The sequence below is a fragment of the Lagenorhynchus albirostris genome, chromosome 8 (genome assembly GCF_949774975.1).
Source record: "Lagenorhynchus albirostris chromosome 8, mLagAlb1.1, whole genome shotgun sequence".
Classification (NCBI taxonomy): domain Eukaryota; kingdom Metazoa; phylum Chordata; class Mammalia; order Artiodactyla; family Delphinidae; genus Lagenorhynchus; species Lagenorhynchus albirostris.
The window spans coordinates 79748762-79776046 of NC_083102.1; the positions used below are offsets into that span (position 1 = coordinate 79748762).

The 27285-nt window shown below is 37.5% G+C and overlaps 1 protein-coding gene across 1 annotated transcript in view; it reads left to right on the plus strand.

Annotated features, from left to right (window-relative positions):
- Positions 1 to 27285, plus strand: part of PCLO (piccolo presynaptic cytomatrix protein) — a 365674-nt gene that overhangs the window by 185622 nt on the left and 152767 nt on the right. Inside the window, exons 4-6 of the mRNA XM_060156163.1 lie at positions 4518 to 5234; positions 15049 to 20125; positions 20492 to 22506. Of these exons, the coding sequence (XP_060012146.1) occupies positions 4518 to 5234; positions 15049 to 20125; positions 20492 to 22506 (7809 nt within the window). The remainder of the gene's footprint in view (positions 1 to 4517; positions 5235 to 15048; positions 20126 to 20491; positions 22507 to 27285) is intronic.

Below are 27285 nucleotides of genomic sequence, written 5' to 3' on the forward strand. Positions count from 1 at the left end.
CATTTATAGTCTAATGGCAGATTTTAAACCTGCTGCAGGTCTTATTATCATGCTTCAGAAAAGATTTTTAGAAAAATAAATAGACGGGCCTGAAGTTCTGAGATTTTCCTTAATGGTATTGTTGCTATAGTTACAGCTGAAACGTTATATAAAGAAAATTACTTATTGATCGAAAAATGCTGAGTAGCACAGCAGCATCCGTTTTGGGGGGTTTTTACTGCCTTCATTTCCTACTCTGCTCTTAAGATTAATGGATTTTTGGAGTGTTGTTTTGAAGCCCTGGTGATTTGATGTTAAAATAAATACATTATTAACGTGTACTAGCTGGCAACTGGATATATTCTAATACGTTATGATCAACATGGAGTTATTTTTTATACACTTTATCAGAATTGTTCCTACTTGGAGATGAATTTTGATATCCTGGATATTAACATTAAAGTACTAAAAAATGTGATTGGTCTCATAGTATAGACTCTTCTGAATTTATTTAAAACATTTAATAATAATATAGATGAAATGTAAACTTTTAATATGTTTATACCATTAGGAGATACTTACAGTATACTGAGAATAAAATATATTTTAAAAACACAGAAAAACAAATGGAAATGGCCTGAGAGCATCCATAATAATGACTAGTATGTTTTTTAAAAAGCCTCCATAAGATCTATGTTTTCTATTTTTCTATGTAATAAACTCAGTAATATAATAGAAATGCCTTCAGTTTATATATGCAATATGCAGTACATTATATATAATATATATTCATTTTCTGATTGTCTCACTGTCTTTATAAGGCAATGCTTCAAAGATAAAACTGTAACTCACTTTATATTTAACCTTAAGGCAAAATATGAATAGTCATGTGTGTCACAACTGTAACTATTATAGAAAGAGTTTTCAGCTAGTAAAAGTCATATATGGCAGTGATATATTATGCATTGAATTTTAATAGAATTTAAGAAATCTTGCTTAATTCTCCAGATTGCTGCTGAACTAGGAACATTATGACTATTTAATAATGTTGTGTCTAATAGTATCGTGGCTATTGAGGAACTAAGAGTGGAGATACATTTCTTTGGACCCAGAAATATAATACTTCTTAAGTTAGGCTCCTGAACAGTGATACAAAAATCTTTGGGATTATTTTTGATAAAAAAGGCAAAAAAAATTGTGAACCACAGGTTTTTACATCATCTTATGTGGTTATAGAGTATTTCCCAAATTGTCTTTTGTGAAGAAAATTTTTCTAGTAATTGTGTCTATAATTAATGATGATGTGATAATGGTGATGGCCTATATTGTCCTGAATGAACTTTCTTGAAAATTCATTTTTACTTTCTCCACTTTGTCAAAATTTGATCAATTTTACTTTTCTCCTTCCTACTTTTGATTTTACTCTAGGCTCTGCCTTTTCTTGTCTTTTCTCTTAATAAACAAAATTTAATTTTATATGTTTAAAGAAATACAAAATTTTGATGCTACTATAGTGTTTTTTCCCTTTCAGTCCTTTTTGATTTTATAATTTCCTCTACTTGCTGAATTTGTTGGTGGTCTAATTTTGGTTCTAGGGCTGCAGAAAGAAGAGACACACATATGAGACCACCAATTCAGTATTTCTAATTGGTGAAAAAATACTCTTGTGTGCTTTACAATTTATCAAATTCCTTATGTTCTAAATGGATTCATCAGATAATCCTTTTAAATCCATTCCATCTTCCTTAATTTTTCCCCTGCATATTATACTTATTTTTAACCCATGTCATCTTTCTTCTACTCGAGTATGAGTTCCTGATCAAATAAGCCTTGCACGTATAATTTCCCAAGAGTATATGTAATCCATAGCTATAAATAGACTAGAGATATACAGAATAGATGCATAAGTGAATGCTGTTATAATTATTTGACATGATAGTAACATCAGTTTCCAAATTAATTTTGGTGACAAAGTGTAAAGTCAAAAAAAAATTAAGCTTGGCCTTATAATCTTCTTCAAAACACAAATCAGTCATGTAACCAAGTGACCACGTGTAGCAACATCATGTTAAAAATAATTACAGGATGGTACTAACTAAAGAGAATAGGTTTAGGGAATTCCCTGGCGGTCCAGTGGTTAGGACTCCTCGCTTTCACTGACAGGGCCCTGTGTTCCATCTCTCGTTGGGGAACTAAGATCCCACAAGCTGCAGGGCGCGGCCAAAAAAAAAAGATACTACGTTTAACTGAATCAGGATGCAAATTTAAGCAAAACACGAATTTGAACTAGCCAATGAGGCTCTCAACGTAAGGTCCTTTTTCTCTTAGACTGACGCTATTGCCTTCTGTTTGCTTTTAGTAGTGAGTGGGTTATCACTGCTTGTAGGTTTATCAAACATTATTTTAAATCAGGAAAATGGAGCATTTTATGTGACATAGTAGATTAAATAGAGTATACTCTTTATCCTCTTACCTAAATTTTCAAATGTATGAAAATAATGAGTATACTACCTTGAAATAATCACTACATTTATTTTCTCAACACATTTTCCTTTTCCTAACAAGAGTTGTGTACCATTGTGGCATCATATGCTATAAGTAGCAAGAGGCGACACCTTTTAAGTATAATTTGTCCCTAAAACTCAGATAAAGTAATCACATTTTTATAATTGACAAGAATTTCCAGTGGGATGAAACCTTTATTTCTGGTATATTAAAAACTTCCTAACTTATTTACATTCAGACCTGCCCTGACAGGAATGCATAGCACACATCTGCATTTGGTTTTTAGAGTCCATGTGACAAAACAGCACAATGACACAGCTATTTGTGTCTGTTTTTGTTTTTTAAAATGTCAGTCTCTGAATGAAAATATCCTAAGATGTGGCCCCACCAAGTAATGTTTTTTAAAACCACAGGACAGGTTAAGATTGATTTTCTGTAGGTATTATGGAAGTACCTCCTCTAGGGACTATTCAGCACAAGGGCTGGAGCTTTTAAAATTTGACATAGGGATCAAATCAGTTTCTTTCCCAAGACTCTGTATAAAGTTACTGTATAGAGAAGCCACAGTTCACTTTTTTGCTGCTTAGACATGAAATCAAGAACAGAATTGGTATTGGATGATCATAACACAAAAAGCAAATGAACCTGTAATACATACTAATGTTTTATAGACAACATTTTACTGAAATTAAATAACTGACTTGGATCTTTACTCTTTTAGATCACCAAGTAAGAATTATAACAGCTTACAGATTGCAAAACAGTCATTAGTATTAAGCAACATTTTTTGTCTTTAAAGAAATGGAAAGCTGAAGTAAGAAATGAATCTCAGATGTCCAATAATATTCTAGAACAATAAATGATTTTTGTCTCTAAATAATTAAAGTGGTACTGGAAAGAATGATCCAATATGAAAAGCAGTTTAAAATTGAACTTCTCAGAAGACAATACAACATACGAACACGATATTATTTGCATGACTCTCCAACCATGTGCTTTAGAGAATAGGTACTCATTAAATGGTAACAATTAGAAGCTACATGTATAGTCTTTATTTCTTACATTTTAATAGGTATGATGTAAGAAAAAGCACAACATACAACAATAAGGGGGGAATTCTGCAATATTATTGGTCTAACAATCTCTCTCCCATGTGATTATTTATATGTATTATGAGAGGGTTGTTCTCAGTCTTTAGTTTGCAAAAAAATTAACCAACAGGTTATTAAAAAGGCAGATCCTCCTTCTCCTATCCCAGGATTCTGATAAACTTGTTTTGGTGTAGTTCCTAGAATTTGCATGGCTAGGGACAACCGCAGGTGATTTGGTGCAGGTGGCCCATAGATTACACTTAGAGGTATAAGGAAGTGTTTTAATTACCAATTGAGAAAACTCTGGGGAAAAAGAATATCAGACAATTTTAACCTGTGAATGCTTCTTGACACAATTGCATGAGAAATGTGACTTATTAAGAATGACATTATTTTTTAATCTTAAATTAGATGGAGAATTATGCACAAGTGATTCTTGAAAACTCTACGTGTGCCTTGTAAAAGTTCTGCTCTGGTGGATAGAACTACATTTGATCCAAGTCAAGAGACAGGAGATTATAGGCTAAGTCCTAAAAAAAACTTACGATTAATTGGCTGTTAAAATTACTATGAAATTTAATAGTTTTTGAATGGAAACACAGTTTTGATGGCACGAGGCTTAAAAATAGTTGTATTTGGAACAAATTCAGATTTTTTTTAACCAAAAAATTGATATTCCCCTAGGTCTATCTTTGATGCTTTTTTTTTTTTTTTTATGGTAAGGTGAGTTAATTGCTGATCTCTAAGGACTCCTGTTTTTAGATTTCAAATAGTCTTTTTGCAATCTTCTTTAAGTCACCGTTTCATTGATCCGGAAAACAATGACCCACCTTCTCCATATACAAAAAAGCAGCTAGAAATTGCCAAGTGCTAACCTTGGTAAATGCACCAGAACAGATGTATATAATATAGTTAATCTTTTAATTTCTGTTTTATCTGCAGATTCAGGAATGGCTTTGTTTAAATTGCCAAACCCAGAGAGCAATATCAGGACAGCTTGGAGACATGGGCAAAATGCCACCTACACAGACAGGACCAAAAGCCTCTCCTATGCCTGTCCCTACAGAACAACCGTCTCAGAAAATAGCAACGCCTGCCCAAGTAAAAGTGAAAAAGAGGGAACAAGAAGAAAAAACAGAAGGTGAAAAAGTCATTCCAGAAGAAGTGAAAGAAACACCTTCAGTTGAAACAATTCCCCCTAAGGGAACCACAGATCAAGTCCAGGAGGAGAGTAAACTAGAGAAAGACAAAACTTCAGCCCCTCAAGAAAAGAAGCCAACCCCTGACGACAAAAAGCCACTCGTAGAAGAAAAAAAGCCGCCTCTTGAAGAAACAAAGCCAACCCTTAAAGACAAAAGGCCAGCTCTTGAGGACAAAAAGTTACCCCCAGGAGCAAAAACATCAGCTCTAGAGGAGGAACAGAAATATGACTTACTTAAAACTCAAGTGCAGATTGCTGAAGAAAAACCTGAAGGCAGAGTGGCTCCAGAGGCAGTGCAAGAAGAGAAACAGCCACTGACCAAGATGGAAGATTTACCATCTGGGGCACCTCAGAGTTTGTCTAAGAAAGATGATGGAATGACTCAAAAAATAAAAGAACAGCCACAGGCAACATGCTCGGCAAAGCCTGATCAGATGGAACCTAGGAAGGAAAAAACAGTAAGTTATGTTTTTTTCCTAACTTTGCAGATTTACCCCTATAATTTACTAATGTCCACCTAAGTACACTGAGTGCTTAATGGTAATTTTGTAAGTGAAAGCCTTCAATTAGTAGCGTTTTCAGAAAAATGTAACAGTTGTTTGCTAAAATGATGAACTTTGGCTTTCTGACAGCTTAATTAATTTAAATAAAGCATAGATATAACATTTATTAGCTTTTATGCTGATCAAATAATTTATAAAAATCTATGGAGTGATAAAGAAGGGTTTCATATAATTTTATTTTATTTTATTTTAATATTTATTTATTTGGTTGTGCTGAGTGTTAGCTGTGGCAGGCAGGCTCCTCAGTTGCGGCAGGTGGGCTCCTTAGTTGTGTTATGTGAACTCTTAGTTGCAGCATGCGTGTGGGATCTGTTCCCTGACCAGGGATCGAAACCGGGCCCCCTTCATTGGGACCGTGGAGTTCTATCCACTGCACCACCAGGGAAGCCCTCTTATAATTTTAAATGATTGCTTTTTCCTTCCACTATGAACATAAAATCAGTATCCTCCTTTAACATAAAATAATGTTTGTCTTGGAATTTCTGTTTACTTAGCCACTTGGTTAAGCAAGACTCAAGTTTCTTCTCGCTTGAAAGCTTTTTAAGGTGTGGTCAACCATAAAATGATTAAATAATTGTGATTTTAAAAAAAGAAGTATGGCTAAAATTCAGGAGAAACTTTTTTTTAAAGTTTATTTTAGTATTTAGTGTGAAATCAGTTTAATATATTTTGTTCAGTTTTATTCAGTGTGTTTAATATTGGAGGGTTATTTATAATCCAAGCATCATCTGGAATATATATTATTCTTTATATATTTTCTTTTTCTTTAGTGGAAACTTTTAAGGGTACCTCATCTTAACCTATATTTGCACGGGCAATAATACCATTTCTAGAGGAACTCTGAACTCTTTAGAGCTTCAAGAAATCTTATATCAGGCTGAATAATTTTAATTCACAGATGGCAGCAATGACTTGCAGGAAAACGAAATGATTCATTGGTATTAAAACTTAATATTAGAATTCTAATTAGAACTTTTAGTCCATCCCAACCCTGGTTCAGTTGTTGTATTGTTTACAGTTTTAACACATGGTTACTAGACTGTCTCTGGTATATAAGACCTCACTCATTAAATAAATCCTGATCTTCCTTTGTTATATGAGTTTATCCAACTCAGAGAAAGCAGATGCCTATGTATTCTCCATTCTAATGGCTGGATCTAGCTACCCCGCCACCACCACCTGCTGCTTCTCCCAGTTAACCACCTTGCAGAACTTGATGCTTTTTACCATTTCTCTCTTTGTGAAGCTTCATGACTCTTCCCTTTTTGTTCTATTCTTGTCTTTCTGATCACCCCTTATGAGTTCTACTTTGATTATCTCTATTACTTTCTCTTTTCCGATCGGTTCTTCTTTGAACTCTGTCTTCTTTCCTCTTAGGGGAGCCACATGAACATTTCCTAACTCTCCTTGTGCACCTTCTGCCCCTCTTGAGTGTTAGACCTACATTTTCAAATACTGAGTAGATCATTCCACCTCAGAAACTCACTGTAAACTGGAACTCAGTGTGTTCAAATCATATCCAACTCTCTTTAGAAGCAGTTTCTGCTTAGCTCCTGTTCCTAAGGACAGTATCCTAACGGCCTTCGTGACCTTTTACCAACGATTTGGGTAATCTAATTACTAGTCACTAGGCCTTCTCTTTTTCCCTTCTCCAGTATATAGTTATCAGATAATTATTTTCCAGAGTTCAGATAATTTAACTCTATCACTCAGATATTTCTAATGATCCTCTGTTGTTTGTTAAATATAATCTAAACAAGAAGTATCCAAATATTTTGTTAATGTACTTTATTTTATTTTACAAATGTGTCATTTTTAATAATTTCCTTTTACCACTACTTTTTCTTTTAACGAGTTCAATATGTGTATATATATTTATTTCTAAATTAAATCTATGCACTATTACTAACATATTATTTGCAATATAAACATTCACAGAAATGTGTAAGTCAGTGAAATAAGCTAAAATCACCATTTTTATTATATTTATTTAAATATATACATTTGGTCACAGTAAAATATGATTAATAATAGCATTTTAGAGAGAGCTTTGATTGACTGTGCTTCAGTGTTTGAAAATCTTGTTCTAAAATTTTATGATAGAGTTCTTTGAAATTGAGCTTAAGTTTATTTTGATGTTTTGACTTTTAGTTTTAATGACGCTCCATAACAAAAAAGCTAATCCACAGGATATACCAGAAATGAGAGAAGTGTATCAAAGGTTGTGCTTGCCAAATCTTGCTACCTGTTTTCTAAGTTTGGAATTGAAAACTGTTTTTTTTTAACTTGTGGAAATTCCAGAAATAAATGTTACTCTAACGTGATACCGATCATTTCCTCTTGCTAACTATCAGAAAATGTGGTGTTTTAAAATATGTTTTTTAACAAATGACTTTAAAACCCACTGCAGTTCTTCATCTGCAATGTTTATAAAAAGATTAAAGTATTCTGTTTAAAGTTTGTCTGAAAAGGCAGACATGACAACTTTTTTAAATGATATGTCATTTTATGTAGCATAATTACATGATGATTTCCAATTATCCATCTTCATTACCGGCTTACTTGTAACAGATGCAGTAAATGAATTTCACATGCACTGCTATCTATGTAACTTTACCTTTTTAAAAAACTAATTCCAATTAAAAGAGCCACTCCTCAGAATTTAATATACAGTTTTTTCATTTAAATATATATATATACCTTTTTAAACAAATCACTGAATATTGAGCCATTTGGTGGCTCACAGTAGTAATCCTTTAAGTATTTTATTATTGAAACAGAACTAGTGAATATTATAAACTGAGCATGTTAGAAATATCTGCATGTTGATTTTATTATTACCAAACCTTTTGCTACTTACTTTGTTCTAATGATTTTCCCCCGAACCTTCCACAGTTCTTTCTTTCTTTCCAGCAATATTGGCTGACAAAGAAATGTAGTTTAATTTGTCACCATATTGTTTCCATGGCAGAAAAATCAAGTTTCCCCAAATGTTATGTGACTTTTTTGTCTTTTACTATTAAATAAGACAGCTCCAAAGACGATTTTAAGTGTTTATTTCAATTCATTGAAAATGTGTGAAGTACTGGAATATTTATTTGCCAAAAATTCTAGAAGTTTGTGATAGTGTCTTAGGATGACTTGCTATAAGTAGCCTAAGCACATTATGTGTTTAGTCAAGGTTTGTTATTAGCAATAACATATGTAAGACAGATATCAAATGGTTTTCCTGGTAATGTCAAACTTTTTTGGCCAGTTTTGTGTCAGTTTTCTTTATTAATGTGTTTGTGTATGTCTTGCATTATTACTATTAACTTTGACACATGATTTTTTGGCAAGAATATTTTGTCTACCACTTACCTATTATAGGAACGTTGGCTTGGTTGGTTATATCTGTTTTAAAGAGGGGGAAACTAAATTTGTTGTGCCCAAGATCACATGGCTGGGAAGCAGCAAAGCTAAGATTATAGTCAAACCACCAAACCAAGCAAACCTTCAATATAAAGGTGAGCAATAAAGCGACTGCCCTTGCTATAAATTTTTACAGTGTAATTCCCAGTTTTCTCCCAGGAGTCTTCATAGAACATCTGACCAACTGACATAAGAAGTAAAAGAATACTGATGTCAATCTATTTATTAAATATTAGTAAAATGTAATTTCTATTTGGGTTTAAAAATACAAAAAAATCCGAATACTTTCTGAAAATATTTACATTTTGTCCACCCGCCCAGGATTCTGTACCCCACGACCGAAACTTCTGTCTAAATAGCTAGCTTGGCTTTCTCAGCCCTCTGGACTATGGTTCCACTATAACTTTCAAGCAACTTAGCATTCCCCATGAGTGAGAGGTAGAAAACCAGCCGCGTATGCCTTTGTACGATTCCCGAAGGTGGCTGATGCTTTCTGCCCTCTGGATCTGCAGTCAGTTCTTGTCTGTGCACTGGCACTGCATCCTATCACAAAAACCCCACCTGGACATCTGGGCCACTCTTCTCCCTGGTGGCAGTCATTTCTACTGCTGAACACCCTACGCTGATTAGTTTTAGATTACTTTTTGTTTGAAATCAAAATAATATTCAATTTGTCTCTTACTGTGTTCTGGGCATTGTGTTGGTTATGTTATCATTTAATCCACACAACTTGTTGTTGAGGTAAGTATTATATCTGTTTTAAAGAGGGGGAAACTAAATTTGTTGTGCCCAAGATCACATGGCTGGGAAGCAGCAAAGCTAAGATTATAGTCCTGTTCTGCCTATAAAGGCTGGGCTCCTAAACACTGCACAGAATGCTTCTTCCCTGTGACACCTTTAGGATGCTGCCTTTTTATTATTTTAAGTATTCATCTCCCTTAGCAGCTTCCAGTTTGTGTGATTTTTTACTTTGTTTATATATTTATATTATTTTATTTATTCATTTATTTGTCATTTGCGTCATTCATATCGTTATAGTATACTGTTTACCTTTCTTTATTGCTACATCATTTTGTCTCTCCACTCATTCCTGTCTTTCAAAGTGTGTTAGTTGAATGGAATTAAAATTTATCCTGAAATATAATAAATATTTTGAAATGTACATTCTCCTTTTTTAGTTTAATATTTTAAAATTGTACGTCACTACAGAATTCTCTTTCTACCTATACACTTAAACAGAATACTGCTTGTCTACATTTGATATATTACATTGAAAGGTTATAGCTCTCTTGATAAAAAAAAAATTTGAACATCCTTTAGCATAAACTTCTATTTATTGTTAAAATGACCCAGGGTTAGTATTCAAGTTATATATAGCCATGGTATCTAAAGGCAGCATAATTGTATAGGATGGAAAATGATGAGGTTTTCTGAAGTGAAAAGGATTCCCATGTATGTGGGACTATCCAGTTTTTATCTCCAGACCCAGTGAATTTATGGATTTAATCTTGTTTACAGTGCTTGGAACACTCAGACTAGCAATCCATTTGGACCCAAACATTGTATAAATGATTAAAGATTATTCATCTGTTGTTTTACTTTGGCCCATTAATATAAATGACTTGGGAGACATTAGGCAAAAACTTAATATTGCCTCCTTTCTTTGTACAGTGTTATATTTAACCAAGAATTCAGTTCATAACCCCAATGCTAGTTTTTAAAAACCTTTCGTTTTCCTTCAACATGGAAGGCTAAAAGTTTCAAAATCTGAGAAAGGGGCAGAACTAAGCTTGGCAGTACACAAGTGTCTTGGTACTAGAGAAGGCCTCAAGATATGACACCATGGGAAGGTTTCAAGCGGGTCTCAATTCATCACTGCCTCTCTCTGACTGGTCTTCAGGTCAATAAATGGCAGTGGAGTATTGGAAAGAAAAGAATTCTGTGCTTTCTGCTTTTGGTTAGTAAGTAAAAAATATGTATCTTGGTTTCTGAAAATTTTGAAGATTTGTTTCATATACACAGACTAGAAAGGCTCAAGTACCATAATTCTGTACATAGAGAAGACTGCAATATATACAAAAAAATAAAAGTCAGTGTAATAGAGTTGAATGCTAAATGTACTTAGGAAAATACAAGGAAAATGTGTTCATCAGGGAAAATGTGTTCCTGAAAAATAACATTGCTTTTTTTTCTTTTTTAAAGTGCTTAAATTATGGATCTTCCCACTCACTGCCTCAATCTAAGACGACAAACAAAATTCTCATGCAAGGGGTCTAGGCCTGTAATTTTATTCTTATGTAATAATTTTGGAGGTCATTCTAGGTTGTATTTGGACTACATGTAAAATATTAAATAGATAATTAATTCCAACTCCTATCTATTCAAATGAAAATAATGCATAAATGAGAAAATTCAGTGATATTTAAACACATGTATATATGTGTTATATATGTAATCTACGCATGTACTTTAGGAAGAACCATTTGAATCTATTTTATTAAATCTTAATATGTTACTAAATAGCTTAATATTTTTCTCAGAAATAAGCATACAACTACACATTTTTTTCAATTTAACATCTTTATTGGAGTATAATTGTTTTACAATGTTGTGTTAGTTTCTGCTGTATAACAAAGTGAATCAGCTCTGGGTATACACATATCCCCATATCTCTTCCCTCTTGCATCTCCCTCCCTCCCACCCTCCCTATCCCACCCCTCTAGGTCCACAAAGCACCGAACTGATCTGCCTGTGCTATGTGGCTGCTTCCCACTAGCTATCTGTTTCACCTTTGGTAGTGTATATATGTCCATGCCACTCTCACTTCGTCCCAGCTTACCCTTCCCCCTCCCTGTGTCCTCAAGTCTATTCTCTACCTCTATGTGTTTACTCCTGTCCTGCCCCTTTTTATTTTTTTTTATTCTTAGATTCCATGTGTATGCAACTGCACATTTTTGAGGCAACTGAGAGAAAACTGCCAATCTTTTAGTCCTGGGGAGTTAGAAATTTGAAAGAATATAAGCCTCCCTCACATGGATCCTTTGAATATAGTCATCTAGGTTACAGTACTTCAGACATCCATTTGAAGTTTGAATAGAGAAAACCAGACCCAACTTACATGCTATGTTTTACATTCTTCTCAGTGCCAGCTACTCTTTCTTATTTGATCAAATTATTCCCTCGTTAAGGAATGTTATTCAATAAAGCAAGGGTTTGTGATGTTAAATCTATGAGAGACCAGTTAACCTGCATGGGAACAAATTGCACTAGAACTTTCACCCAGATATCTCACAAATGAGAGTGGAGAGCTGCAGAAAGGGTAAATGGATGGACGCATAAGCACCTCAGTTTGCTGATCTCTGTATATGAAGAAAAGCTTTTTTTTTTTAAATTTTAGCAGCAGCAGGTGAAAAGAGGAATGTGTAGTAAGAGGTAAAGAGGTAAAAGGGCTAGTTGGTATATGATCTGATAGTTAACAAGCTAACAGTAATGAAGTAGAAGGTCACTCACCTCTGTCAGGGGAATTTATACCCATGGTAGTTAGTATGAGAAAAATTGACATTTTGAATTTTTTCAATATCTCATGGTACAATAAGTACCTGACCAGTTGTTCCTTCTAAACAGTTCAGCCAGATGCCCTTTGGTCACCTAACTTGATTTCCTTATTAACCACTCCAAACACTGTATCTTAGACCCACAAACCTGTAGGGCAACATCTTTGCAGACTTTTGCCACCTTATAATGTGGAGAGGAAGTCATTTAGATGAAAAATCATCACAGCATCATCCTAGGTAAATGATGATTGAATCCCGTGAGGAGGAGAGGAAAGAGACCAGGAAGAAAGTGGCAAGAGGGAGAAGTGGGTAGAACATAGCACTGAGAAAAGCAGGAAAGCGTGAACACATCCAGAAGGGCACATAAGGGGGATTGTAGTGTAGGGATTTTGATGTTTATGCGTCTGAGTCTTCTGTCTAGTGTACCTTAATTTTCTTTGTTACATTATGTATGTCTGATCCTAATCTTATTTTTGTAAAATGTCAGTAGAACCTTCAGAGTTCATTGTATACAATTATAATTTATTCTTTATTATACTCAGTGAATTGTTATATGTAACCGCAGTTGCATTTCCTCCTTATATGTATAATTTTATTACATTGTTATGTTTTATAATATGTGCAGACTCAAAATAAAGAACACAAATGACACCATCAAAATTTGATTATGAAAGATCATTTTCTTGACCTTTTTTCCACAAGAAGTTTAGGTACCCCACCCTTGTGGTTACGGTATTTACTGTGATTTAGTGAAGGGTGGGAAGGCAGACAAGGAAAGGCATAGAAAGCATACTGGACTCAAAATATTGTGCTGGTATTGTGTGGGATGTGAGGAGGTGGAAATATCCCTCCACTGTGACCATCCAGAAATATTTTATGAGAACACTGCTTTACCTGTTTTTTTTTTTTCTTGTGTCTAGTAGCTCTTAAGAGAAACAAACCAATTAGTTGCGTGCTTGTCGACCCAACTACTATAGTCTCACAACAGCAGATAAGTAATCCTTTTCTGGAAAGACATCTGAAATGGTCTAGGAAAGTTAATTCTTAGTAAACCAGAGAGTATTCATTGCTTTTGCATGACAGTTGTAAAGAATGTATCCGACTGTCTTTCTGAATTGCCATGTTGTAAATTCAGCAAAAAGCATTTTACCATATAATGTGCATTTTACCCTATATGCTCGAGATACATCCTTAGCCATACATAATAAAGACAGATATTGAGATGGAAATGAATGTAAAATGAGTATCAACCCAACAACTTTTATATTTGAGAACGAGGGGAAGGAGGAAGAGAAAAAGAATGAAAGAAAAAGGTAGGGAAGGAACAAGGCAGGAAAGAAGGAAGAAAGAGGTGTTTGCATGGTATTTGTTTTTTGTGCAACCTGATATCTGTTCATTTGAGCTGTGGATAGGTAGGAGAATCCCGTGGCCACACACGCAGTGAAAATATCAAGGTTGTTAGTTCAAAATACATACTTAGTAGAATCCAGGTGGCCTCACAGGCCAGGGTCAGACAGAGCATGTCCTCCTGCAGCTCTTCCTCTGACCTCTTCATTCCGTAGGGCTGTGGGGTTATTTTGACACTCTCTGTAAAACATGGAAACTACCTGTAAAACATGGAAACTAACTGGATCACTTGGGTTTCATTTTGCCCATAGGTATTTTTAATTTGGATTTATGCAAAAAGGTCTCTGTTTCATACTTTCGCTTAAGGCCTCTCTGATTCTTAAAGCAAACTGCTGGCATGGCCTCATCACAGCCCAAAGAAAGCAGCTGTTTAAGACTGATGTGTCTCTGAAATGTCCCAGCTCCCTGGAAAGCCCCTGTTCACATTCACAAGTTAGTTATTGTGCTGGTTGAAGGGAGCTGACTTTGAAATAGTGTGAAGGTAAAATTCCAAGTATTTTAAAATCCGAAGACATTTATAAGAAATTTATTAAATTTCTTTGAGATGGGCTGCTGAAGATAAATGTGATTTAACAACTCTAGAAAAATACTAACTGGATATTTCTCTTTTTCTAAAACCTTGAGTCAGACCAATTATGTCATAGCTTCTTCTAAGTTTACGCTTTCTAAACATTCATTTCAAGTGATACAGAATAATAATATTAACAGTCATACCAAGTAAAATATAGTGTTTTACATCTTTCAAAGTGTACTTAAAAGGCAATGCCTTGTTCAAATCTCTCTCTCAAAAAAAAAAAAAAAGTCCTTTGCGGTAGGTGAGATGAGTGTCATACTGTGGCCATGTTACCTACTTGTTTCTGTTAAGTAAATTTTTCAATATCCCATGCTACTTGGAGGCAAGTACAGTGCCCATCCTCTGATTCTTTGTTTGCCTGTCCTCATAATCCAAAAGTATTAATTATGTTAATGGAAACTTACTAAAATTTTTCTTCAACCATTTGAATTCTTTCCCAAAGTAAATGTACCGAGAAAGATAATCATGTTTTTGAAGAAAAATGGTATTGAGATGTAAAAGGATACAACATTGATGAAATAAAATCAATTGTGATTGAAAATAGACATTTAATTAAACTTAAGTTAAATGAAAACTAACCTTTATATGTATCAACCACTTTTATTTTTGTGCTCAAAGATTTTTTTTAAAAAAATACTGTTATATAGTTGAAAAATTTCCTATAATTATTCCTCAGTTTGTAATAGTTATTTGAGAGTAATGGAGAGGCCATGTTATTAGTTTAACCATGTTAAGTTTTCCTGTATCTTTTCCTTCCTGCTAGGAAAAGGAAGATGACAAATCAGACACTTCAAGTATTCAGCAGCCAAAAAGCCCACAAGGTCTGAGTGACACAGGATATTCTTCTGACGGAATATCAAGTTCGCTTGGTGAAATTCCAAGTCTTATTCCCAGTGACGAAAAGGATTTGCTCAAGGGACTCAAAAAGGACTCCTTTTCACAAGAAAGCAGCCCATCCAGCCCCTCGGATTTGGCTAAGTTAGAAAGTATGGTCCTATCCATTTTGGAAGCTCAGGCAAGTACACTTGAAGAAAAGTCAGAAAAGAAAACAGAACCCCACGAGGTTTCTTCTGAGCAGCCTAAGGACCAACAGAAAACTCAGAGTTTAGCCGAAACACTGGAATCTACAGTTTCAGAGGAGCTTAAAGAGAGTCAAGAAGAAAAAGACACTGTTAAGAAAGAGAGCCAACAAGGCATCCCTTCCAGAAAGGACCATGAAGAAAAGTCTGAATTTGTTGATGAGTTGCCTACAAGAAGACAGCCTTATGATTCAATTGAAGACAGTAGTGAAAGTGAAAACTCACCTGTTCCACAAAGAAAACGGAGAACTAGTGTTGGTTCATCAAGCAGCGATGACTATAAACATGAAGATAGTCAAGGATCAGGTGAAGAGGAAGACTTCATTCGAAAGCAAATCATAGAAATGAGTGCTGATGAAGATGCTTCAGGTTCTGAAGATGATGAGTTCATTAGGAACCAGCTCAAAGAGATTAGTAGTAGTACTGAAAGCCAGAAGAAGGAAGAAACCAAAGGGAAGGGAAAAGGAACAGCAGGGAAACACAGGCGGCTGACGCGAAAAAGTAGTGCAAGCTTTGATGATGATGCAGGGAGACGCCATTCATGGCATGATGAAGACGAGACCTTTGATGAAAGTCCTGAACTTAAATACAGAGAAACTAAAAGTCAGGAGAGTGAAGAACTTGTAGTTGCTGGAGGAGGAGGGCTACGCCGATTCAAAACAATTGAACTCAATAGCACGATCGCAGATAAATACTCTGCAGAGTCATCACAGAAAAAAACAGCTTTGTACTTTGATGAAGAGCCAGAATTAGAAATGGAAAGCTTGACAGACTCTCCGGAAGATCGGTCAAGGGGGGAAGGATCTTCTAGTCTTCATGCTTCCAGCTTCACTCCTGGCACATCCCCTACATCAGTTTCGTCACTTGATGAGGACAGCGACAGTAGCCCAAGTCACAAAAAAGGAGAGAGCAAACAGCAACGCAAAGCTCGACACAGATCGCATGGCCCTCTTTTACCTACGATTGAAGATTCTTCAGAAGAAGAAGAATTGAGAGAGGAAGAAGAATTATTGAAGGAGCAAGAAAAGCAACGGGAATTAGAACAGCAGCAAAGAAAGACTTCTAGTAAGAAATCAAAGAAAGACAAAGATGAACTTCGAGCTCAGAGAAGGAGGGAAAGACCAAAGACACCACCCAGTAATCTCTCTCCCATCGAAGATGCGTCTCCAACAGAAGAATTGCGTCAAGCTGCAGAAATGGAAGAGCTCCATCGATCTTCTTGTTCTGAATATTCACCTAGCATAGAGTCAGACCCAGAAGGCTTTGAAATAAGCCCAGAAAAGATAATCGAAGTACAAAAAGTTTATAAATTGCCCACAGCTGTGTCTTTATACTCACCGACAGATGAGCAATCTATTTTGCAGAAAGAAGGTAGCCAAAAGGCATTAAAAAGCGCTGAGGAGATGTATGAAGAAATGATGCATAAAAGCCAGAAATATAAAGCTTTTCCAGCTGCAAGTGAACGAGACGAAATGTTTGAAAAAGAGCCTTTGTACGGTGGGATGTTAATAGAGGATTATATTTATGAATCTTTAGTAGAGGACACATATAATGGTTCCGTTGATGGCAGTCTGCTCACGAGGCAAGAAGAAGAAAATGGATTTTTACAGCAGAGAGGGAGAGAGCAAAAAATAAGACTTCCAGAACAGATTTATGAAGATCCCATGCAGAAAATTACAGACCTTCAGAAAGAGTTTTATGAGCTAGAAAGCTTACATGCTGTTTTGCCTCAAGAAGACATTGTTTCAAGCTCTTTTATCATCCCAGAAAGCCATGAGATTGTGGATCTGGGTAGTATGGTAACTTCTACCAGTGAAGAAAAGCAGTTATTAGATGCTGATGCTGCCTACGAAGAACTCATAAAAAGGCAACAGATGCAATTAACACCTGGATCCAGCCCAACCAAGCCCCCCATCAGGGATGATATGACAGAATCTACTGTGGACTTTGACAGGGTGCCTGATGCATCTTTGACATCAAGTGTTCTCTCAGGCGTATCTCTTACAGATTCGACCAGCAGTGCCACACTCTCCATCCCAGATGTTAAAATAACCCAGCATTTTTCAACAGAAGAAATTGAGGATGAATATGTGACTGATTATACAAGAGAAATTCAAGAGATAATTGCACACGAGTCACTGATTTTGACCTACTCTGAGCCTTCAGAAAGTGCTACGTCTGCCCCACCCTCTGACACACCCTCTCTCACATCATCTGTTTCTTCAGTTTGTACCACAGATAGCTCCTCGCCCATTAGTACCCTGGATAGCATAACCACAGCTTATACTGAGCCCGTGGACATTGTAACTAAATTTGAAGATTCTGCGGAAATTTCTTCATCAACATATTTCCCAGGCAGCATTATAGACTATCCAGAAGACATATCTTTAGATCGGCCGAGCATACCAGATGGTAGAACTAGTGCTGGTCACTTTGTGATTTCCTTATCTGATAGGGAACCTTCTCTCATAGAATCTGTAGGAACTAAACTTGAGGGGCTAATTGCTGACACTATTTCCACTGACTTATCTGTATCTGAAAAAGACCCAGTGAAGAAAGCCAAGAAGGAAACAGGGGATGGAATTATTCTGGAAGTTTTGGAAGCTTACAGAGATACAAGGAAGGAGTCGGAGGCCGAACTAACAAAAATTAGCCTCTCTGAAACTGTGTTTGATCAGTCACCTTCTTCTCTAACAGCCCTTCCAATGAAGGAGCAGGTTTCAACTACATGCTTTTTATCTGAAGACGTTTTTGGTCCAGCAAAGCCTGCATCTCAGGTGCCATCTGGCACTCCTTCTATTTCCTGTCTTCCAACTAAAGCTCGTCCATTCCTTCGAAGTTCTTCTTTGGATGCCTCAGCCCAACCTCCTCCCCCACCCCCTCCTCCCCCACCCCCTCCTCCCCCTCCACCCCCTCCTCCACCCCCACCTCTTCCCCCACCAACCTCACCTAAACCAACTATTCATCCTAAAAAAAAGGTAACGGTTCCAGCTCCAGTTACTGCAACTACTGCAGCTCCACCTCTAGTAGATTCCGTTGCTACAGTAGAGACCACAGCTGCTCCAGGAAGTAATGGGTTACCTATAACAAAAATATGTACCACCGTACCTCCTCCTGTCCCCCCTAAGCCATCTTCAGTTCCATCTGGACTTGTATTTACACATAGACCTGAGCCAAGCAAACCTCCAGTTGCCCCTAAACCAGCAGTTCCTGAACCTCCAGTCACTACCGCAAAACCAACAGATATGCAGCCCAAACCAACAGGTCTACCTATAACTTCAAATATGACATTAAATTTAGTGACTTCAGCAGATTATAAATTGCCTTCCCCTACCTCTCCGCTTTCCCCTCACTCTAACAAGTCCTCCCCAAGATTTTCCAAGTCCCTCATGGAAACTTATGTGGTTATCACATTGCCATCTGAACCTGGGACTCCAACAGATTCTTCAGGGAGTCAAGTTATTACCAGCTGGCCCTTGGGATCACCCACCAAAGATCTGATTTCCATTGAGCCAGTATTTTCTGTAGTTCCTCCTATAAAAGCTACAGAAATTTCAAGTTCTTCACAACAGAGCCTGTACATCTCAGGAGCTTTGGAGACATTTTCTGCTATCCCTGTCACAACACTATCTTCATTTCAAGAACCCCCAACTTCAGTTACACAGTTTCTCCCAGCTGAAGTTTCCAAGGCTGAGTTTTCAACAGCCAAAAGTACAATCGCTAGCACTGGTCTCAGCAGCGTCTCTATATCCATTCCTCCAGAGCCTCTTGCTCTAGATCACCTCCATTTAGAGAAGCAACAGTATAAAGAAAATGTCAAGTTGCAACTTGTTGGTGATGCTATTGATCTGCGTACAGTACCCAAAGTAGAAGTTAAAGTAACTGGAAAATGTATGGATCTTTCTGCTTCCATGATGGATGTGAAGAGGCAGACCACAATAAGTGAAATGTATGGGAGACAAATTAGTGCTGTCCAGCCCTCTATTATAAATCTCAGTGCAGCTTCATCAGGAGTGACTCCAACATCCCTGGTCGCTGAGACAGTGACTGTTGTCACGTGCACAGCTACTGCAAGTTACACCACAGCCACAGAAAGCCTAGTGAGTCTAGAACATGCAACAGCAATGCCACTCCAGCTCACTACATCAAAGCATGTAGAGCCCCCATGCAGGGTACCAAGTGGCCAGGCCTTTCCTACAGTTAGGGAGGAAGCACCAATAAACTTATCTTTAAGCACTTCTGTACACCCAGTGACATCAGCTCTTACGAAACCCATCACTGCACTTCCTGGTGGTGTCACAAATGGATGGACTGATAGCACCACATCACAGGGCATCACTGATGGGGAAGTAGTGGATCTCAGTACCTCCAAGTCTCATAGAACTGTTGTAACAATGGATGAAGCTACTTCAAATGTGGTGACCAAAATAATAGAAGATGATGAAAAACCTGTTGATCTGACCGCAGGAAGAAGAGCTGTGTGCTGTGATATGGTTTATAAGTTACCTTTTGGAAGGAGCTGCACGGCACAGCAGCCTGCAACAACTCTTCCTGAGGATCGTTTTGGTTATAGGGATGATCACTATCAATATGATCGAGCAGGGCCATTTGGTTATAGAGGGATTGGGGGAATGAAACCTTCCATGTCTGACACTAATTTAGCAGAAGCTGGACATTTTTTCTATAAAAGTAAGAATGCTTTTGATTATTCTGGAGGAACTGATGCAGCAGTAGATCTAACTTCAGGGAGAATTACTACAGGTCAGTATGATGTAGCAACAGACCTTTCCGTGAAATACCATTATGGTGTTCCTCATCTCATTTCAGGATGACAATGTGGTCCCTTTCCCAATTTTGTTACTTTTCATCTTTCTTTGGATGTTTTGGCACCATATTTTGGAGTACATGTGCGCTTTTGTTTCTTCATTTTTTTTTAATCTGTTCCACGCAAAGTCGCCTGCATGTGCCTGCATGTTCAACATTGCTTTTATTCCGCACCTGGGTAGGTTAGCCTGTGGATTTGCATGCAGTCCCGTTCATTATGTTCTTCAAGACTGAGTGGGCTTTCCAACCCCAAAAGCATCATTCGTTCTGGGAACTGCACTATAATTCTACCCTGTGTTTCAGGTGAGGTAATGGATTATTCAAGCAAGACTACAGGTCCATATCCAGAAACACGACAAGTCATTTCAGGAGTTGGGATTAGTACCCCACAGTATTCCACAGCAAGAATGACTCCACCTCCAGGACCTCAGTATGGTGTGGGGAGTGTTTTGAGGTCATCTAATGGTGTTGTCTATTCTTCAGTAGCAACTCCAATTCCTTCCACATTTGCTATCACCACACAACCTGGCTCCATTTTCAGCAAAACCATGAGGGATTTGTCTGGTGTGCACACAACTGACGCTGTGACTTCACTATCCGCCCTGCACCAGAGCCAGCCAATGCCTAGATCATATTTCTTGACAACAGGGGCATCTGAAACAGACATTGCAGTGACTGGTGTTGATATCAATGCCAGTTTGCAAACTATCACTATGGAAACTCTGACAGCTGAGACGATGGACTCGGTTCCCACTTTAACCACAGCGTCTGAAGTCTTTTCTGAAGTGGTGGGAGAGGAAAGTGCGCTTCTAATCGTCCCCGAAGAAGGTAAGCAACAACAGCAACTGGACTTGGAGCGCGAGCTCTTGGAACTGGAGAAAATTAAGCAGCAGCGTTTTGCTGAGGAATTAGAGTGGGAACGGCAGGAAATTCAAAGGTTCCGAGAACAGGAAAAGCTCATGGTTCAAAAAAAGCTGGAGGAGCTGCAGTCAATGAAGCAGCACCTCCTGTATCAGCAAGAAGAGGAGCGGCAAGCCCAGTTCATCATGAGACAGGAGACGTTAGCGCAGCAACAGTTGCAGCTGGAGCAGATCCAGCAGCTGCAGCAACAGCTTCACCAGCAGCTCGAGGAGCAAAAGATCCGCCAGATCTACCAGTATAACTATGACCCTTCTGGAACTGCTTCTCCACAAACCACTACAGAGCAGGCCATTCTGGAAGGTCAGTATGCTGCCCCAGAAGGTGGTCAGTTTTGGGCGACCGAAGATACAACCACCACAGCCTCTGCCGTGGTGGCGATTGAAATACCACAAAGCCAAGGATGGTACACGGTTCAGTCGGACGGGGTTACTCAGTACATTGCCCCACCTGGCATCCTGAGTACTGTTTCAGAAATACCTCTGACAGACGTGGTTGTAAAAGAGGAGAAGCAGCCCAAAAAGAGAAGTTCTGGAGCTAAAGTCCGTGGCCACTATGATGAGATGGGGGAAAATCTGGCAGATGATCCCCGCTGCTTTAAAAAGATAGTGGACAGCGGGGTACAAACTGACGATGAAGAGTCAGCGGATCGGAGTTACGTGAGTAGGAGAAGGAGAACTAAAAAGAGTGTCGATACAAGCGTCCAAACAGATGATGAAGATCAGGATGAATGGGATATGCCTACTAGATCAAGGAGAAAAGCTCGCGTAGGGAAATACGGTGACAGCACTACAGAGGCAGACAAGGCCAAACTCCTTTCCAAAGTCTCCAGTATAGCAGTTCAAACAGTAGCAGAGATATCTGTGCAAACTGAACCAGTTGGAACCATAAGAACGCCTTCGATACGGGCACGCATGGATGCCAAGGTAGAAATAATTAAACACATTTCAGCACCAGAAAAGACTTACAAAGGGGGCAGTTTAGGATGTCAAACAGAAGCAGATTCAGACACACAGAGTCCTCAATATCTGGGTACCACATCTCCACCCAAAGACAAGAAACGCCCAACACCTTTAGAGATCGGTTATTCATCTCACCTTCGGGCAGATTCCACATTACAGCTGGCTCCTTCCCCACCCAAATCTCCAAAAGTCCTTTATTCACCCATCTCACCACTTTCACCAGGCAAAGCCTTAGAATCAGCCTTTGTACCTTATGAGAAACCCCTCCCTGATGATATAAGTCCACAGAAAGTACTGCACCCCGATATGGCTAAAGTTCCCCCAGCAAGTCCTAAGACAGCCAAGATGATGCAACGCTCCATGTCTGACCCCAAGCCTCTGAGTCCAACAGCAGACGAAAGTTCCAGGGCTCCTTTTCAGTATACCGAGGGCTACACGGTAAGAGTGCTTCTTTTCAGTTAGAAGACAATGGCTGAGTTGATATTAACTGTGTGTTTGCAGACTTTAGGAGGCAGTAAAGGCTCCTGGTGCCTAATTCTAAATTTCAGTGAGGACTATTTCATGAGAAATTTGGGGGAAAAGATAGAAAAGTATACATCCATGTAGAAATACCAAAAAAAAGACCATATTATGTGAGACAAAAATGAGAGAGAAGGTTATTATGATGTAATGAGATTGAAATTTTGTTCTAATCTTGAAATCTCCCAGGTGTCAATTGTAGACTGATTTTGGTGAGTACAGTTAATATTCGTATTCAAGTGTGATGGAATAAGCATTGAAGATAAATAGATAAGGCAAAGGATGACCAAACATTTAAACCCATGGATACTGGGATTCTTTAGTGGGAAGATCTGTGGACATCATTTAATCAGTCTGTTCTTCCTTCCTCCGGAATGTTAACCTTTTTTGCTCCAGAGAGAGCATTTCTAGAGCAGAAAGTGTAAAATAATGTTCATAGTTCATCCATGCTTATTTTGTTTCTGGAAACTTTCTTAATCTACCTCAGATAAGCCTTAGTCCTAGTTCTTACAGAGGAAAAATTAATTTTTAATGTTCCTTTGAATAATAGAGTTTAATTATTTAAAAATATGCTTCAAAGGGAAAAGAACATATATAGGTATGTGGACACATTCGTGAAGATCTCTATAGCTGAAAATAAGAAATGTTAGTAATCAGTTATAAAAGAAGGTGTATCCTACTTAAAGAAAACCTAATATATAATTCTTCAGAAGGTTATTGATAAATCTGATAGTTCTATTTAAAACTAGATTTATGTTCAAATTAAGAGTTCCCCTCATGCACTGGTTTCTGAAGTCTAGATCTTCAAACCCCGAAGCATCTAAATAGGTTTTTCTGAGATATCACTCTGTTGCCAGCAACCCATATACATTAAACATTGGCTGTGGGCTGAAAAGTATGTCACTATATGTAAGTCAATTTTTAGGTATATAGGCATATTGATAGACATATTAATAAATTAAAAATTCTTACAAGTTTTCTAGTTTCGTAGGAGCATTTTGTTATTATGGACTTTCTCAAACAGTGTGTAATTGTCTTTATGTGGGGGACAGGTCATAACTGTTTTAAGTCAGGGAACCACTGGTGCACTGAGATTTCATTCAGTTTACAGAGATTTGTTTTAATGTATAACTGTTTCTAGAATTAAATATATTGCAAAAAATATTTTTAACTCGGCTATAATGTATAGGTATTTATTTTTACAGCTGTGCCCTATGAACTCATCCAAAGAGTTACTTGGAAATCTTTGCAAATACATTTTTAAACAGTATTTTAAAGTTATATTCAAGGCTTCTGTCATTAGAAAGAACAGGCTTTTCCACTTGGTGTATTCATCATTTACTTAACGTATGGCCCTATAGCCTTAATTCAAATGAGCTCTGGGTTAGAAGAGATTCAGGTGTCAATATTTTTTCCTCGCAGTATTCACTTTGGATTTAGAAGTACAAAATGAAAGATAACAGTGGGTCATATAAGTTGTATTATTGATTGTACCAGCGATACTGATTAACTGTCTAATCGTAAAAGAAGTTGAACAGAATTACCAAATACTCTGAGCCTGAAAAATCCTAAGAGTATTGAGCCTTGGAGCACAATCCAGTAGTTCCTTTTTTCTAATTGGTCACACTCAATGCATACTTTAATATGGAAAAATTGTATACAGACTCAAAAATACTGTTTTATTGCACACACAAGGTAGACCATTTTATATACAGGCAATGGTTTTAGCACTTTAGATACTCTGATTCTAAGATGTGAATTTTTAAATTTATTTCTTGGCAAATTTCTAAACACTCTTCGAGTGTTTTAAACTAAAACGAGCTTCTCAATTATAAACATGAATTACTAAATGTCAGTTGTACTGAAAAGAATAACCTAAGTGATATTCATAGTGTTGTGAGTTTAAGTTTAGCTCAATAATTTCTATATCATTAATTTTCTCACACCAATAAAATTGAAAAAAAAATTACACCATACAGTTCGACATAGTAACACTTGTGATTCAGCATGAAAGCTCAGTTTTATATTATATGAGATTCTATAGTAACTTCTCCTCTTCCTGGAAGTTCCAGGAAATGTTTCAAAGAGGAGGTTCTGAAACAGGAAGGTGAGATCTCTGTTGGACCATGAAGAGAAAAATGGAGGTTATTCTAAATAGAGGAAACAGATGTGCAAAGGTTCAGACTGGTGAACAGACATAAAGCAAAGAGGGGGAGGAAGGGGTTTACTATAAGTGAAACTGGAAAGATAAGGAAGGACTAGGTCCCAGGGGATCTGATTTGCTGAGTTCAAGTTTGGATTACTTCCCTTGGCTGTGGGGAGCTTAGACCAAGCCACCGTCATTTTTTGTTTACCCTGTGCCCTAGCCCATGGACCTCACCACCCTTGCCTTCCTTACAGTTTATTCTCCGAACTGCACCTAGGGTGATTTTCTAAGTGTACGTCAGATTTTGTCACACACTCTCCAGTAGATTCTCAACAGATTCATCAGGATACATTAGAAATTTCTTAACAAGGACCCATGTGATCCCAACTCACAACCTCATTGGTCACTCCTACATTTACCCCCCTTCTCGCTCTGCTCCAACCACTGACCTTGCCTTTCTTTGGATGTGCCAACCTCATCCCCACCCAGGACCCCTGTTGGGATCTCTCCCTCCCCAGATCTTTGCCTGGCTCGCTCCTGTGTACAGGTTTCTGCTTAAATTTCACTTCCACAAAGAAGCTGTCCTTACCTCACTCTCTAAATGTCTATCAGCATGAATCCCTGCACCCTCTAAATTTGTGTGTATTACTTGTTAATATATATTTAATCAAATATCATCTTCCTTCTCCAGTAGATCATAACCTTTACAAGATCAGGAATCTTACTTTGTTTGCCTCTGTAGTCCCAAGAGCCTAGAAGAGCACCTGGCACAAAGCAGACCTTCAATATTTATTGAATAAATGTATTAAAGGAAGGATTATAAGCATAGAAGCAATGGGTTAAGACATGCATTAAAAGACTCTGGCTGCTGACCTTTTCATTGCCACAATCTAGACCCATCCTAGCAAGTCCTGTTGATAATCTAAACCGATACCACCTTTGCTTAAAGTGTCAGTTCCACTTTGTTTATTTTTATGTATTAGGTTGACCAAAAAGTTTGTCTGGGTTTTTCTGTAAGATGTTACGGAATAGATATTTGAAACAACCGAGCACAAGTTAAATAGCATTTAGCTATTAGTCCAGCCACCTTACAGATAAGGAGCAAAGCCCACAGTAGGCTAGTGCCTTTATCATGGTTCTTTAATAAAAACCAGTGACCTGGCCAGGGTTAAAATGTTAGACTTGGCGCCTGACAGTTATTCTTTGTTAGTCTCTTCTGAGGCTTATGGGACATTTTCTGATTCATCTCGCTAATTCAGTACTATGCTTGTTGTCTTTTTTTTTTTTTTTTTTTTTTTTTTGCGGTACGCGGGCCTCTCACTGTTGTGGCCTGTCCCGTTGCGGAGCACAGGCTCCGGACGCGCAGGCTCAGCGGCCATGGCTCACGGGCCCAGCCGCTCCACGGCATGTGGGATCTTCCCGGACTGGGGCATGAACCCGCGTCCCCTGCATCGGCAGGCGGACTCTCAACCACTGCGCCACCAGGGAAGCCCACACTGTTTTTATGGTTTGTTGCTTTGTCTGCATTTGGTCCTCTTTCCATACTCAGTTATTTTTTTCTTAGTAACTATTTCCCAAGCTTTTTGGAGAGCTTTCATTATTACAAAGTTCTTCCATATGGGTAAAATCTCTCTTCCTGAAGTTTCCAAACATTTGTCTTAATTCTGCAATTTTAAACATTAGAGATTTAAATTTATTCCATTCGTACTCTATAGGAATCCAACTATCTGAGATCCTTTAACTCTGATTGAGTTTTTCCATCATGGAACTGTGGTTACACCTTTGACACACAAATTTCAAGGCAGGAGTCTATATCATCTGCTTAGTCTTTCACTGACACTTTGAGTTCATGCTTAGCCCTAAGATATCGCATAGATTTAATTGGTTAAATTAGCACTAATATAAAATCATAAAATAATACAGAGTGGGCATAACTGGTGCAGGGAGTTATCAGAGATCATTTTATTGAGTTATGTAATATTCCCCTGTGTCTGTAAGAGGTGAGCTATATCTCTTTCCTAGACCTTATCACTCTGGTATCAAAGTCACAGCCCCAAAGCCAAATTCTATTTTTGACAACTTTATATAACCAAACACTTTTATCTTGTGGTCTGCTTCCTTTTACAAATAGAAAATTTTAACTCTGAGTAAAGATGGAAAAAAATTACCACGTTTTTACTTGAGTTCTTCTGATTGCTCCCCAGGAAAATTCCCAAGAGATACAGCTAAAGTAAATTTAGAATGTACTGCTTCCCATGGGGCTGAGCTTGCTACTTAGATACCACTTGAAAATAATGTATTTTCATCATGATTTAGTAAAAGCACAGAAAGGAATAAGCTTTGTAATGAAGAAATGGTATGCAGACAGAGATTTTTTTCTAACTTTCATCAGTGGACTTCTTCAATTAAAATGTTTTATGGAAGTCACATAATGAAAAATGAGTGGACACTAGTGGAGAGTGATCAAATCATCTGTAATGATTGAATGAAAGTAACACTACCTTCCCATCACTAAGTCTGGCAATTGTAGATATCCTGTTAATTCCCTTTCC